At 41.9% G+C, this 14,298-nt stretch overlaps 1 protein-coding gene across 1 annotated transcript in view; it reads left to right on the top strand.

Moving 5' to 3' along the window:
* Positions 1–8,849: 8,849 nt before the first annotated feature.
* The window catches only part of LOC129404906 (multimerin-1-like), a 33,988-nt gene continuing 28,539 nt past the window's right edge, over positions 8,850–14,298 (top strand). The window contains exon 1 of the mRNA XM_055139281.1: positions 8,850–9,162. Coding sequence (XP_054995256.1) covers positions 9,087–9,162 — 76 coding nt within the window. The 5' untranslated portion in view covers positions 8,850–9,086. The remainder of the gene's footprint in view (positions 9,163–14,298) is intronic.

The raw sequence follows: 14,298 nt of genomic DNA on the forward strand, positions 1-14,298 counted from the left end.
GGGTTTGAGAAAGGAGGGTCTGAGTGACAGGACAGCTGACAGGGCGCTGGACTCACCTCACACACAGCCAACCTGGGCTCCGTCCCCGGCACCCTACACTGTCCCCAAGCTCTGCCAGGAGTGACCCCCTGAGCACAGAGCCCGGAGTAAGTCCTGAGCACTGTCAGGTCTGGCCCCATGCCTGCACCAGCCCCCCAAAAAAAATTTGAAAAAGGAGTGGACTACATAGATTCACTAAAAAAAAAAATGAATATGAAAATAATATTTTGTTCCAAGAAAGACTTACGGAGACCGTCACGGTGAAGTGAGTTGTGTTTGGGGCCACAGTGTGTCCACCCGAGAGGCCGGGCACTGGGGGACTCTTGGACTAGCCAGGAAGAAACAGGAAACAACTCGTGCCTAATGTCTGCACGGTTTACATGCCCCGCCCCGAGGAACCAGATAACGGGGTTCACGAGGAGAGGGTGTGAGAATGATAGGGAGAGGGGACACACACACACACACACACACACACACACACACAGAGGTGAGCAAAAGCTACTGTATTGTAACTCCACAGCGCTGATGGATGCTTAGGCTTCAGTCTACTTGCCTCATGGCCTTAAGGCAAAACTAAAAGTAACTAGTGGCACCTGGATGAGCAGGGGAGGTAACCACAGATATCCAGGAGGCTGATCTTAAACCACAAGCCCACCCCAGAATGTCAAGTCCTGTCTGTCTGTTCCTGTCGGCTAACCATCCTGCTCTTGTAAAAATGTCCCAGTCCTCCGGGGCTTGAAAAATGGCTTTCTCAATATAGTTATGGGAATGTTTGACCCGAGCTACAAGTTTGAAGGCCCCCTCTCCACATTTCCATATCAGTAATCCTCTTACTAGATCTCCGCTCTCTTCCACTTGATTATTTCTTCCTTGTCATTGTGCATCCATCCTTCGGACTACTTTCTCCTTTGTAACTGGTGAGCTGCAGGTAAACTCTAGTCCTCCAATAATTTAATAAGGTGTTTTCATTGTTAATTTTATTTAAAATAGTTTGGAGTGAAGATTCTATGACATGTTCATAACTCTACAAGTATGGAGACATTTTCAATATATTTGTTTGAAACAGATGAGAACAAAATTGGTAATTATAGTCTTCTGTGGTGGTTTTCTGGAAATTGTTATTGATCTGACACATCTACGCAATCGTGGTTAAGATGCATTGATCAGGAAGCTGGAGTGATAGCACAGCGAGGAGGGCGTTTGCCTTGCACGCGGCCGACCTGGGTTTGATTCCAGCATCCCATATGGTCCCCTGAGCCTGGCCAGGGGTAATTCCTGAGTGCAGAGCAGGAGTGACCCCTGAGCATCGCTGGGTGTGACCCAAAAAGAAAAGAAAAAAGATGCATTGATCAGATCATGAAGGAAATGCCATATTTGGGGCTTAAAGAGCTCAAAGAGATTGAGGACATGCCTTGCACGCAGAAGGCTTCTGCATCCATGTTCCCTGATGCACAGCGTTTGCAGCTCTGGGGGCCCTTGTCTGCTGCTGTGGCCTTGTGTCCACTGAGCACGGCCTCGAACTGCCCTGCTGATTCCCCTAATCCCTGCTCGGAGCATTACCACGGTCCCCAATGGGATAGCATTGTCACCAGGTGAGCGTTGATGGAAGTGACCTTGACCTTGAGCAGTGCTCAGGAGTCCCCCTCTCCATTTTTTGAAAGCTTGTCTCTAGGCCCAAAGAGATAAGCAGGTAAGGTGCTAGCTTTGCGCATGGCTGACCTGGGTACAACTCCCGGTACCGGTCTGGTCCCCTGAGCCCCGCCAGGAGTGATCCCTGAGTGCAGAGCCAGGAGGAGCCCCGGGCAGCACAGGTGTGGCCCAAGATGAGCTTGTCTCTGAATAGGAGGCGACTGTGAATCCACAGGTATGGCTCCTTCTGGCGGTCCCCACCCAGCCTCCTACAACTCGTCGCCGTTGGCAACAGCAGACGTGTGGTCTGCACTGGACCAGCTGGTTCAGACACACGGCAGTTCTGTGAGGGAGGCAGTACGACACCGCAGGTATGGCTCATAGAGGGGGAAGGTAGCCAGGAATGATTCCTGGGTCCGTGTCTGCACGCCTGCAGGAAGGGCGCTCACCACTGCACCCACGAGCCACCCAGTGTGTCATGTGCTTCTCCCTGGGGGAAATTCGCCCTCGTCTTGTTTCACTGATTCCGGTATCTCCAGCCCTGTTACCTCTCCTCCTTAATTTAACAGTAGGAAACAAGGACTATAGGTGCAGGTACATTCTGTTCATCTGCCCCACCGAAAACAGAGGCAGGGCTGGGTTGACAGCACAGTTGGTAGCGCGTTGGTCCTGCTCTTGGCTAACCTGGGTTCGATTCCCATAAGGCCCTTGAACCCACCAGGAGTGATCCCTGAGCACAGAACCAGGAGCAACTCCTGAATATCATCAGGTGTGAATCAGAAAGAGAGAGAGAGAGAGAGAGAGAGAGAGAGAGAGAGATCTTCCCTATAAAAGTGTGCTAAGTTTTTGAAGTCCCAAGGCTTGCTCTGTTCTGTCCCATTTTCCTTATTGCTCTGTGAATTCCTATGGTTATCTCAACAAACGGTGATAAGAATCGGGTGGGAGCAATAGTGAAATAGTGAAATAGGGCACTCTCCTTACACGCAGCACACCAGGTTTTATCCTGGGCACATCCTGGGCCCCCTGAGCCTGCCAGGAGCAGAGCCCTGAGGAAGCCCTGAGCATCGCCAGGTGTTGCCCAAAACCAAAAACAAAATGAAGAAATTATAAGAAATAAAGTCCTAAAACTTTCAATTCATTAAGTCTCCACCCAGTCATGGAATCTCTTTCTGAGAGAAAACTGCATTCCATTTTCTCACTAATGGTAAGACTTTAGACGGTTTGCCCTGAATTTCAGTGAGCATCCCCAGGGTTTGCAGTTTCTGTGTGTTTCTGTCAGTTCCATGACAGACTATCAATGACCTGACACTCAGGCTATCGGTATGAAAAGTGAGGCTCCATCTTTTACAAATTGCATGACAAGAAATTTATTAATTTGCAATATAAAGAGCTTTGTAGTAATGATAGCAATTTTTGGGGTTTTTTCCTCTCTTCTTTTTTCCTTCTTCCTTCCCTTCTTCCTTCCTTCCTTCCTTCCTTCCTTCCTTCCTTCCTTCCTTCCTTCCTCCCTCTCTTTTTTCCTTCCTTCCTTCCTTCCTTCCTTCCTTCCTTCCTTCCTTCCTTCCTTCCTTCCTTCCTTCCTTCCTTCCTTCCTTCCTTCTTTCCTTCCTTCTTTTTCTTTCCTTCCTCCATTATTCCCTTTTCTCTCTTCCTTTTTTGTTTTTCAGGGCAAGAGCTCACCCAGCAGTGCTCAGTGCCTACTCTTACCTCTGTGGTCACAGATTAATGCTGGGGGTGCTCATGGGAATTTTATGTGGTGCCCGGGGTTGAACCCTGGTTGGTAAAGCAAGCACCTTACTTTCTGCACGCTTTCTCCCACTCTGTCCTTTACTTTTTAAGTAAAATCATTCTTTTGGTCATCATTTAGCTGTATTTCTTTCTTTTTTCTTTTTTTTTTCTGCTGTAGACCATTCCCAGTTCAGATTTAAAATGGATATTATTGGGTCATGATTTGGGCAGGGTACGCTTCAAAGGAAAATTTATCAAATTCTTTTAATTTAGTCTTTAAATTCAGTCATTTAAATTAATCTTTACTGCCTGTGAGACTGGACTCTCCAAAGCAGTTTAATTGAAAGTATGGGTTAAAGTTAAACAGAAGAGGGCCAGAAGCTTGCCACGGGGGCAGGGTGGGAGATAAGTCCAGGAAGGGATGGGGGTGGGAAAGGTCTGCCGCAGAAGCAGGCTGCGGTGGGAGGGACACTCAGGACATTGGTGCAGAACAGGGGACACTGGCGAAGGGGCTGGTGTTGGAACAATATAGACCTGAAACTCAATCATGAATGTTTTTCTAACTTTGTCATTCACAATGATTCCATTAAAAAGAGGGCCAGATGGGCTGAGTGATAGCACAGCGGGTAGGGCGTTTGCCTTGCATGCGGCCGACCTGGGTTCAATTCCCAGCATCCCATATGGTCCCCTGAGCACCGCCTGGGGTAATTCCTGAGTGCAGAGCCAGGAGTAACCCCTGTGCATTGCCAGGTGTGACCTAAAAAGCAAAAAAATAAAAAATAAAAAGAGGGCCAGAAAGGAAGTACAGGGGTTAGTGCTCACTGGTCCTGCACACAGCTGGGGAGAGTTAGGGTTGCCTGCTGTGGTCCCCTGACCACCACCAGCAGTGACCCCTGAGCATAAAGCCAGGAACGAACCCCATGCACTGTTGTATCTGCTTCACCCCCCCCAAAAAAAAACAAAAAAATGATTGTTTATACTTTCCTTCATTTGTTATCTGCAAGATATAATAATTCTTTATTATTAAACACTGCCCTTTTGGGGGCTTTGGGGCCATGCCCTGCTGCCTTTAGGGCTTACTCCTGGCTCTGTGCTCAGGGACTGCTCCTGGCAGGCCTCAGGAACCGGATGTCATGTAAGAGATGAAGCTTGGGTCAGCCGCAGGCTCAAATTCTACCATGCTTTCACAAAGTGTGCCAAAGACTCCATTTATGGAACTGACTTTTCTTTTTGGCACCAAGTATTTCAACTTCATTCAAAAGGGTCCTTGGCAAGAAACTGGATGTTTATCTGCTTAGGCTGATTAATCACTGAGTCAGATATATTCATAGAAGAACATTAGGTTCATAGATGTCCAAATATTACAAAGCAAATGCTAACTAACTTCTGGAGAAAAAAGTCATAAAACAATTTTAATGAAAAGAATTCCTCTCTGGAAAATGTAGGCAAAAACCCTCCATGAAATTGAAGCTAAAAGCATCTTTAAGGATGAAACAGCACTGACCAAGCAAGTGGAAGCAAACATAAGCAAATGGGACTACATCAAATAAAGAAGCTTCTGCAATTTGAAAGAAACAGTGACCAAAATACAGAAAGAGCCCACAGAATGGGAAAGAATATTTACCCAATACCCACCTGATAAGGGATTAATATCCAGGATATACAAGACACTGGTAGAATTATATAAGAAAAAAAATCCAATCCCATCAAAAAATTCGGAGAATAAATGAACAGAATCTTCCCCAAAAAAGAAATACAAATGGACAAAAGGCTCATGAAAAAATGCTCCACATCACTAATCATCAAGGAGATGCAAATCAAAACAACAATGAGACATCATCTTACACCAGAAAGACTGGCACACATTCAAAAGAACAAAAGCAACCAGTGCTGGTGTGGATGTGGGGGAAAAGGGACAATCCTTCACTGTTGGTGGGAATGCCGACTGGTCCAGCCTTTCTGGAAAACAATATGGACAGTCCTTCAAAAACTAGAAATTTAATACATACAACCCTGCAATACCACTTCTGGCAATATATCCTGAGGATACAAAAAGCACAGTAGAAATGACAGCTGTGCCTATATGTTCATTGCAGCACTGTTCACAATAGCGAAAATCTGGAAACAACTCAAGTGCCCGGGCACAGACGATTGGTTAAAGAAACGTTGGTACATCTACACAATGGAATACTATTCAGCTGTTAGGAGAGATGAAGTCATGAAACTTGATTATAAGTGGATAGATATGGACAGTATCATGCTATGTGAAATGAGTTAGAAAGAGAGGGACAGACATAGAAGGACTGCACTCATTTGTGGAGTATAAAATAACATAACACAAGACCAACACCCAAGATAGTAGATAGAAGGGTTAGGAAGATTGCTCCATATTGGAATCCTGCCTTAGTTGGGAGCGGGCAGGGAGAGGACAGCTGGAATAGAGAAGGGATCACTAAGAAAATGGTGGCTGGAGGAATCAGCTGGGATGGGAGATGTGTGCCGAAAGTAGATAATGGACCAAACATAATGACCTCTCAGTGTCTGTGTTGCAAGCCATAATGCCCCAAAGTAGAGAGAGAGTATGGGGAATATTGTCTGCCGTAGAGGCAGGGGGAGGGTGGGAAGGGGGGTTATACCTGGGATACTGGTGGTGGGGAATGTGCACTGGTGGAGGAATGGATGTTTGGTCATTGTGAGATTGTAACCCACACATGAAAGCTTGTAACTATCTCCCAGTGATTCAATAACATTAAAAAACAAAGAATTCCTCTCTGTAGTGATGTTTTCCTAACCACGTGCTTCTCCCCAGGAACTGGTGTGCGTATGTACACACTCGCTTGTCTCCTACCGTGGTGCTGGATCACCAAGTCACTCATGTTCCAAGTGGGAAAGCGCCTTGCGGCTGGGTCAGAGGTTCCTGCCCTCAGAGGTAAGTATTTTTCTTGAAAATAGTCACTTTCCACCATAACCATACATGACCTACAACACAGTAAATGAATCACCCCCGTACATGCGCACGGTAGAGTCACGGGAAGGTCACCGTATGAAACTACAAGAGTGATCTGGAGAGAGTTAAATACAGACACTAACGACGCTAATGACACACACGATAGGTTTTAGAATATGTAATAAAGCAGTAATCTACTTAGCCTGGTGCCTGGGACTATGTGAGTCTTCAATAAATGTCAGCCTTCATGCTTGTTTTTACTTTAACTATTATAATCACTCCTATTCTATAACCTAACCAGCCATCCTTCCCTTTAATTCACTGTGAAATTTATACATAGTTTTAAAACCTTCTTAATGACTTCTTTTTCGTGGATACAGGCTACTCTGTAGCACAGAGAGAAATCCATAACAAAACAAGGCTCTAATTGCTATTATGCATGGGGAGCATTTGTGTGGGAGTTTTCTTCTAGTGTCTATTTTAATTGCTTTCTTGTGTTTTCATTTCTTTTAAAAAAAATCCTCCATAATTGTCCTGGACAATGTGACTGAGCAATTGATGAATTCTCTGAATACGTTCACAGTAGCTCAGCTAGGGACGGATGATGATTCAGAAGAAGCTTAAATCAAAACTAAAATTGTTATTCAGGACATGATGTAGATGTTAAGCACGTTTTCAGACAAAAAAAACTCCCAGCAGTGAATCAGACACAGTGACACATTGGTGGTCCCGAGCAGTGTGCAGTAAGGATGCATCCAGTCCAGGTGTTTTATTGTCTTGAGAGATAGCCAAGGTCATGGTCCAGAGACCTAAGTACAGCCCAGGGCTTCGGGAGAGCTGAGCTTCACTCCTCCTTTCTACTTCACTCCTCCTTTCTGCCTTTACTCCCTTTGGGACAATTTCCTTGTGGACAATTGGCAAAGGAATGAATTCTTAATTTTTTAGTATCACTGTGTCACTGTCACTGTCATCCTGTTGCTCATCGATTTGCTCGAGTGGGCACCAGTAACGTCTCCATTGTGAGACTTGTTGTTACTGTTTTTGGCATATTGAATATGCCACAGGTAGCTTGCCATGCTCTGCCGTGCGGGTGGGATACTCTCAGTAGCTTGCTGGGCTCTCCGAGAGGGATGGAGGAATCGAACCCAGGGTGGCCAAGTGCAAGGCAAATGTCCTACCCGCTGTGCTGAAATTTTTTTCTCAATTACGATTTCTGACCTTCTGAATTCAAGATGAGTTTTCATTCTCTTCAGACAAATCACAATTGTATGTCTTTTATTCTCATATCTTAACCTCTTTTTAAATGGGTCTCTTCATTCAGCCACTTTCCCAGTATTTAAGCAGTATGTCATCTTTTATTGTATCTGGTGTCCAAGCCACATATACCACATATAAGAAAAGCAGCTTAGCTTTAGCTGCTTGAGTAGAGATGATATTTTACTGACAGAGTTATTTACTGAATATAATGGACTGAAATGAACACATATAAATGGTCAGCCTACTTCTAGAATTGGAAGGAATTGAATAGCTAAATTTTTTTAATTGAGGGGTAACCTCACACATACTTACATTTCAAGTTAAAGAAGATAAAATCCAAATATCTTTAAGTCTAGTCTAGGACAATGCATTTTCTTCTCATAATAAATACTTCTAGTTATGAAGCACTATACTATTTTCTCCACATCAATATATGTGACAAACCCTAAGATAAAAATAAGGAAAGACTAACGCACAGATTCTATTAAAACATCATTTCCACCACTTTTTAGTGTGTCTGAGTCTTTTCTTCTTTCTATTTCTCACTCCTAAACAACAAATCAGCTTTAGGTTATAATTTCCTCATGGAACTAATATGAGAATTGAAAAGATAATACCTACCCATTCCGTGTACTCTCTTGATTAACATCAGCTAAGTATTAAGGTCATGGGCATAAAAATAATATGGTCTAACGTGTTTATGATTTACAGCACATACCCGGTCTGCAGTTTAGCAGATGCACTACTTGTCATAGAGTGTTACACTGAGATTTTAGTATTTTCATTTACCATCTATGGTTTCTCCTCTGAAATAGTATTTTCTCAGATCTCTCTCTCTTCCTCTCTCTCTCTTCCCTTTTACCCTCCTGTCTCTCCCTGAGAAATACTATATGAAATCATATGTAGTATCATTTTAAAACTTGGGAGATAAGGAAATGAAGATTGAAAATGATAGTTTTGCTTAGTTTCAATTAGATCATTGATAAATTGTTTTAAGTTGTTTGATATTGAATTGGATAAAAAGCAGGTCTGTAAAGATTACTATAAGGGTGTAAGAAAATACTGAGAATCAAAGCAAAAAATATATCCTTGCAAACTATTTTAAAGTTGAAATTGTAACTTTTAATAAGTTGAAATTAAACCTTTTCACTAACCTTGGCTTAGTGAAAAGCATTATAAAGAGAAAAGCTACAATATCATTAGAAAATATAATGATAGGTAAAGTTACAAAATCCAAAATTATAAAGACATGAAATCCCTAATGCTTTTGTAATATATTTAAAGAGATCTAAGTTTAACAATAATATAAATGAATATAAATCATCATCATCATCATCATCATCATAAGAGATACACTTACTGAATATTTATTATATTTCAGGCATTTTCCCAAATGCTTTAATGAGATACAGTATTCTACACCCCCCACACACCCCCGAATTTCTCTCTCCCTAGGTCTCAGAAGGTCTCGAGTCCTGTCTATAAGATGCAACATAAAATCGTCACCTCTCTGGAATGGAAATGCTGCCCCGGCTTCAGCGGCAACAACTGCCAGATGAAAGGTGACTAATGCTCTAACTGATGTCGTAATCACAGTCAAAACTACAAAACGAAGGAAAAATTGATGTCAGAGAAGAAATAAATGCACGTTCTCTTTTGAAGTAAGGTTAATTAATATGCTGCCAAACTATGGAGACTGTTAACTTTTTTGAAAGGTTCTTATCTGTTATTATAGCCCACTAAAATCCTACAAACTGTCCTGATTCCTTCCACTTTTTGTTGGTTTTACATGAGCAAATGGAGATATGACTATTATCTTTTTTTGTTCTAGTGTTTTGTTACAGAGATATGTCTTATTAAGATGTCAAAATCCTAATTGCATATTTTAAATTATCATGAGAAGTAATCCTTTGTAAAAATAAGACTGTGGTCTAGCTCAGTTATTTGCAATATTATGCCCATGAATGAAATTCAACAGTAAAGAATATATGAATGGAGCATGAATAATTCTGCTTTCTAAAAATATTCTAATGGAGCCATCATTTCTACCAAGATTTTAAAGTTTTCTAGTCACAAGACAGATCAAACACAGGGTAACCCACTGTACCCTAACATGCATGTGACTATTATTTTTCTTTTGACTTTAAACAGGTTTCCTTTGAAAAATAAGATATGGCATCAGCATACATTTCAAATGAATGAATATTACAAGAAAGTCCATTAGCAGTGGTGGGGAATTCAATCAGCAGTGAAAGAGACTGTGATTAAAAATTAATGTCAGTGTGAAGAAACCATTATGATTCACATTAAGAAAAAGAAAATTGTAACACCAAACCTCCAGAAACCTAGAGGCTCAGTTAGGGAAATTATATATGGTTCTTCCAGCTTATTCAATGCGAATCTGTAGGATAATTACACTGCAATGTTATTTGCTTTGAGTAGGGCCTAAATCTCAGAGTTGTCGCAAAACTTTAGTATATTTCAGAGTGTTTTGTTGTGTTTAAACAATTAAACACAATATTTATGCTGCAAATACCTAAAACAAGGTAAATTGGCATATTCCCCTAAAAATGTAAATATGATCATCCCTTCAAAGCACATTTTATTTTCATGAGGCACATAGATATAACCACAGGGTGAAGCACATTTATTTCTCGTCTTTATAGCAGATAAAGTTTCTGATGATATTCAGAATAATCTGTTTAAAGTATAAGATTATTTTTATATCCATCTTTTACTATAAAAAGGCTATCCTAGAAGGGTTAACTTTATTCTATTTTTAAGATATTTAAGTGCCTGCTTTCCAGAAATTTGAAATGTTATTATATACTCAATTCCATAGGAAGGACTGAATGAGACACGTGCTAGACGGCAGAGCACATCGTGAGTTCAGCTGTGGCCTTACGCTTTGACCTTTTTACCCCCTGATTAATCATTGATCTCTGCAGTGATACATGTACAAAAATGAGGGGAGTGGGGAGACATGGCAAATTCCACTAAAGTTAAAAAACAAGAAACAAGAGCATTTGAAAAAGATGCTATAGTCAGAACCAGCCGTCAGTGGCTGGTCTTCTGACCTGATGCTGTGAAGACGTGCTCTTCCTGTCCAGACGTGGGGAAAGAATACTTTCCAGGCCGTCTCCCACCAGAAACACCCTCCTCGCACCAGCTGGTACATTCCGTTCCCGCACAGCTGTGGTCCCGGCAGAGGTGACTGCTGTTTTCTGTGAGAGTCTGAGAACCTACTCTTCACTGTCATTGCAGTGGGCGAGAGCTGTTGAGGTTTTACTAGTGCAGTGGCTACACTGGTGGCACCAATAGTCACTGTGTCCCTTTGTCCCTGAGCCTTTTGTTATTCTTTCATCTATTCTGTGTATTTTGGGCAGGTGTTGGGTGGGGGGATGGTCGCACATTTTTTTCTTTCTAATTCATAGTCAATCACAAGTCTCTTCCTCCACCTCCTCCTCCTCCTCCTCCTCCTCCTCCTCATCCTCCTCCTCCTCCTCCTCCTCCTCCTCCTCCTCTTCTTCTTCTTCTTCTTCTTCTTCTTCTTCTTCTTCTTCTTCTTCTTCTTCTTCTTCTTCTTCTTCTTCTTCTTCTTCTTCTTCTTCTTCTTCTTCTTCTTCTTCTTCTTCTTCCTTCTCCTGTTCCTCTTCCTCCTCCTCCTCCTCTTCCTCCTCTTCCTCCTCCTCCTCCTCTTCTTCTTCTTCTTCATCTTCTTCCTTCTCCTCTTCCTCTTCCTTCTCCTCCTCCTCCTCTTTCTTCTCCTCCTCCTCCTCTTTATCCTCCTCCTCCTCCTCCTCCTCCTCCTCCTCCTCCTCCTCCTCTTCTTCTTCTTCTTCTTCTTCTTCTTCTTCTTCTTCTTCTTCTTCTTCTTCTTCCTTCTCCTGTTCCTCTTCCTCCTCCTCCTCCTCTTCCTCCTCTTCCTCCTCCTCCTCCTCCTCTTCTTCTTCTTCTTCTTCATCTTCTTCCTTCTCCTCTTCCTCTTCCTTCTCCTCCTCCTCCTCTTTCTTCTCCTCCTCCTCCTCTTTATCCTCCTCCTCCTCCTCCTCCTCCTCCTCCTCCTCCTCTTCTTCTTCTTCTTCTTCTTCTTCTTCTTCTTCTTCTTCTTCTTCTTCTTCTTCTTCTTCTTCTTCTTCTCCTCCTCCCTTTATACAGCACAGCAATCTTTTAATCTCTTGAATAAAAGATTGCCAGGTTTTCTGTGACATCACACTCTATACAGTATCATGTGACAATCACCCCAAATATGGCAGGAATAATCAGTGTGATCGATTAACTCTTTAAATCTCATCAGAATCCTCTCAAAATTTCAAATTACCTGGATTTATAGGTGTCAGGATGACAACTTTAATACTCTTCCCTCACAACATTAGGACATGATTTTATTCACAGAACATTTAGAAAATGTGATATTTCAAAAACTGGCTTTCTACAAGTTTCCTTGCAACAGATTTTCACCATTACATGAATAAACTAATATAATAATGGTTTATATTTACATAAGCTATGCTTTGGAGTAATTTTAAATATATAAGAAATGATTGGATTGATGAATTGATTATAAATCATACTATATCCCTTCCTAACAGTATGAAAATGAATCTAGAGAGAGAGGGTGAAAGGAGAGGGGCAGAAACCACTTTTTTTCAAAGTACAAATAAACAGCATAGACATTGGACAGCGGGAAGGGTGCTCATCTTGCACTTAGCTGACCAGGATTCAATCCTTGATGTCCCATGTGGTCCCCCAAGCCCCACCAGGAACAATCGAACACCACCAGGTGTGGTCCAATGCCCAAAATAAAAAAAAATAAATTTTAAAATTAGAATTAAGTCCAATGACAAATAAATAGGTTTATTTTTAGATGCATAGATAATTTTTAGATAAATAGATAAATATTTACAGTTGATGCTAATTTTTTAAGGTCACAGCGTTTTGTTTTTAGAAGGTAACTCATTTGTGATATGAAATTTGAGACATGTTTAGAAATGCCAGTCGCAACATACTTCTGATATGTTTTATAAAATTTGCAATAATTTGCTTTTCCAGTAGATGTCTCTAAAATGTTCTGAAATAGATCAAGGAAATATGTGGTTTTCTCTAATGATATTTCAGGTCAAATCATATTACATTAGAGAGATTAAAGCAAGACTTGTCAGCAGATGTATTTTAGAATATTCAGTCAGTCTTGGTCAGATTCTACATATAAGAATGATCATATGACGTGGTCCAAACCAAAGGGGAGAGGAAGGATTACTTTTAAAAATCTGGTATGATCAAAAGTAATAACATTCTAAATGGAGAAAAGCAATTTCTTATATTCATTTCCAGGAGGGACTGATGCTCTCCATTTTGAGCTAGAACATTACTTCTAGAAGCATGTTAATCAGCATAATTATGATTTTCTAGTTTAAGAAAAGAAAAAGAAAGCACCTCAAGTCCTCGGGAAGCACCCAGCTTTCTTCTTTGATGTACGTGCTAAATCTCAGTAACCCTTTACATTCTGCTGACGTCCCCTTGGACCCGTAGTGGGAAACCCGTCTCCCAGCTCACCCAGGAAGGTGTCTGACGCAAGCGAGGAGCTTCTTCAGGTCTGAGCTGGTATTAATGACGTCTAGAGGCTTCCGGGGCTGGGGTGAAGATGGCAGAAAGTAGCAGGTGACTGACAGAGACAGAAGACAGACATGGCTGTGGCAGGCTCTGCTCCCCTGCTTGCTCCTCTTGGCACCCCGTCTCCATCGGCTTGTAGGGGGGCAAGAGAGGGGGAAATGTATGGGAAATGTTGAGTAGGGAGAGAAAAAAAAATACACAATTTAATATATTGCATTAGAAAAAATCTAAAGTGCGAATAGACACTTCAAAGTTCTTCACTTCAGTAAGTGCCTCCTTCTATGCCAGCACCTAGTTCTCAGAAGGTCCAGGAAAAAGAGAAGAGAAGTCTACACCATAGGCAATAAAGCCAAGATATTTGCTGAAGAGCGAAATGAGACTGCCGGGAGCACGTCAAGTGTGCGGCAGTCCTGGGGGTAGAGAATGCCTTTGGGAGGACAGAGATTGTTAGGCGGAAAAACCGAATGCACATTGGCGGAGCAGGCAGCCACTACAAGAGTGACACCTTGTCAGCGCCACTCTGGGACTTCCTCACAGGCAAACTCTGGCAATAAAGAGGGAAGAGGCAAGTATTGGACCCAGGTCAACACACAGATGGGCAAAGAGAGCAGAAACCGCTCAAATTATTAAACGGGTATTTCAAGTTTTTAACCTCCTTGACAAGGACCCTGTGGGATGAATTGCAGAGAAAATAGGTCAGTAATGCCAGCTGGGTTAAAAGGATCTTCATGTGGTATGCCAGGATTATTTCTTTTTTTAAAAAATATTTTTTTATTTTATAGAATCACCATGGAAAAAGTTACAAAGCTTTCAGGTTTAAGTCTCAGTCATACAATGATCAAATCCCCATCCCTTCACCAGTGCACATGATCCACCACCAAGAACCCCAGTATACCCCCATCCCACCCCCACCCTGCCTGTGTGGCTAATGACCTTCACTTTATTCTCTCTATACTTTGAATACATTTAATATTCCCACAAAAAAACTCACTATTATTATTTGGAATTTTCCCCCAACAATCAAACCTGCTGAAAAGGTATCATTTGATAATTTGTTTTCCATTGCTGAGAATGAAGGACATATG

Source organism: Sorex araneus, chromosome 5, assembly GCF_027595985.1.
Source record: "Sorex araneus isolate mSorAra2 chromosome 5, mSorAra2.pri, whole genome shotgun sequence".
Lineage (NCBI taxonomy): Eukaryota > Metazoa > Chordata > Mammalia > Eulipotyphla > Soricidae > Sorex > Sorex araneus.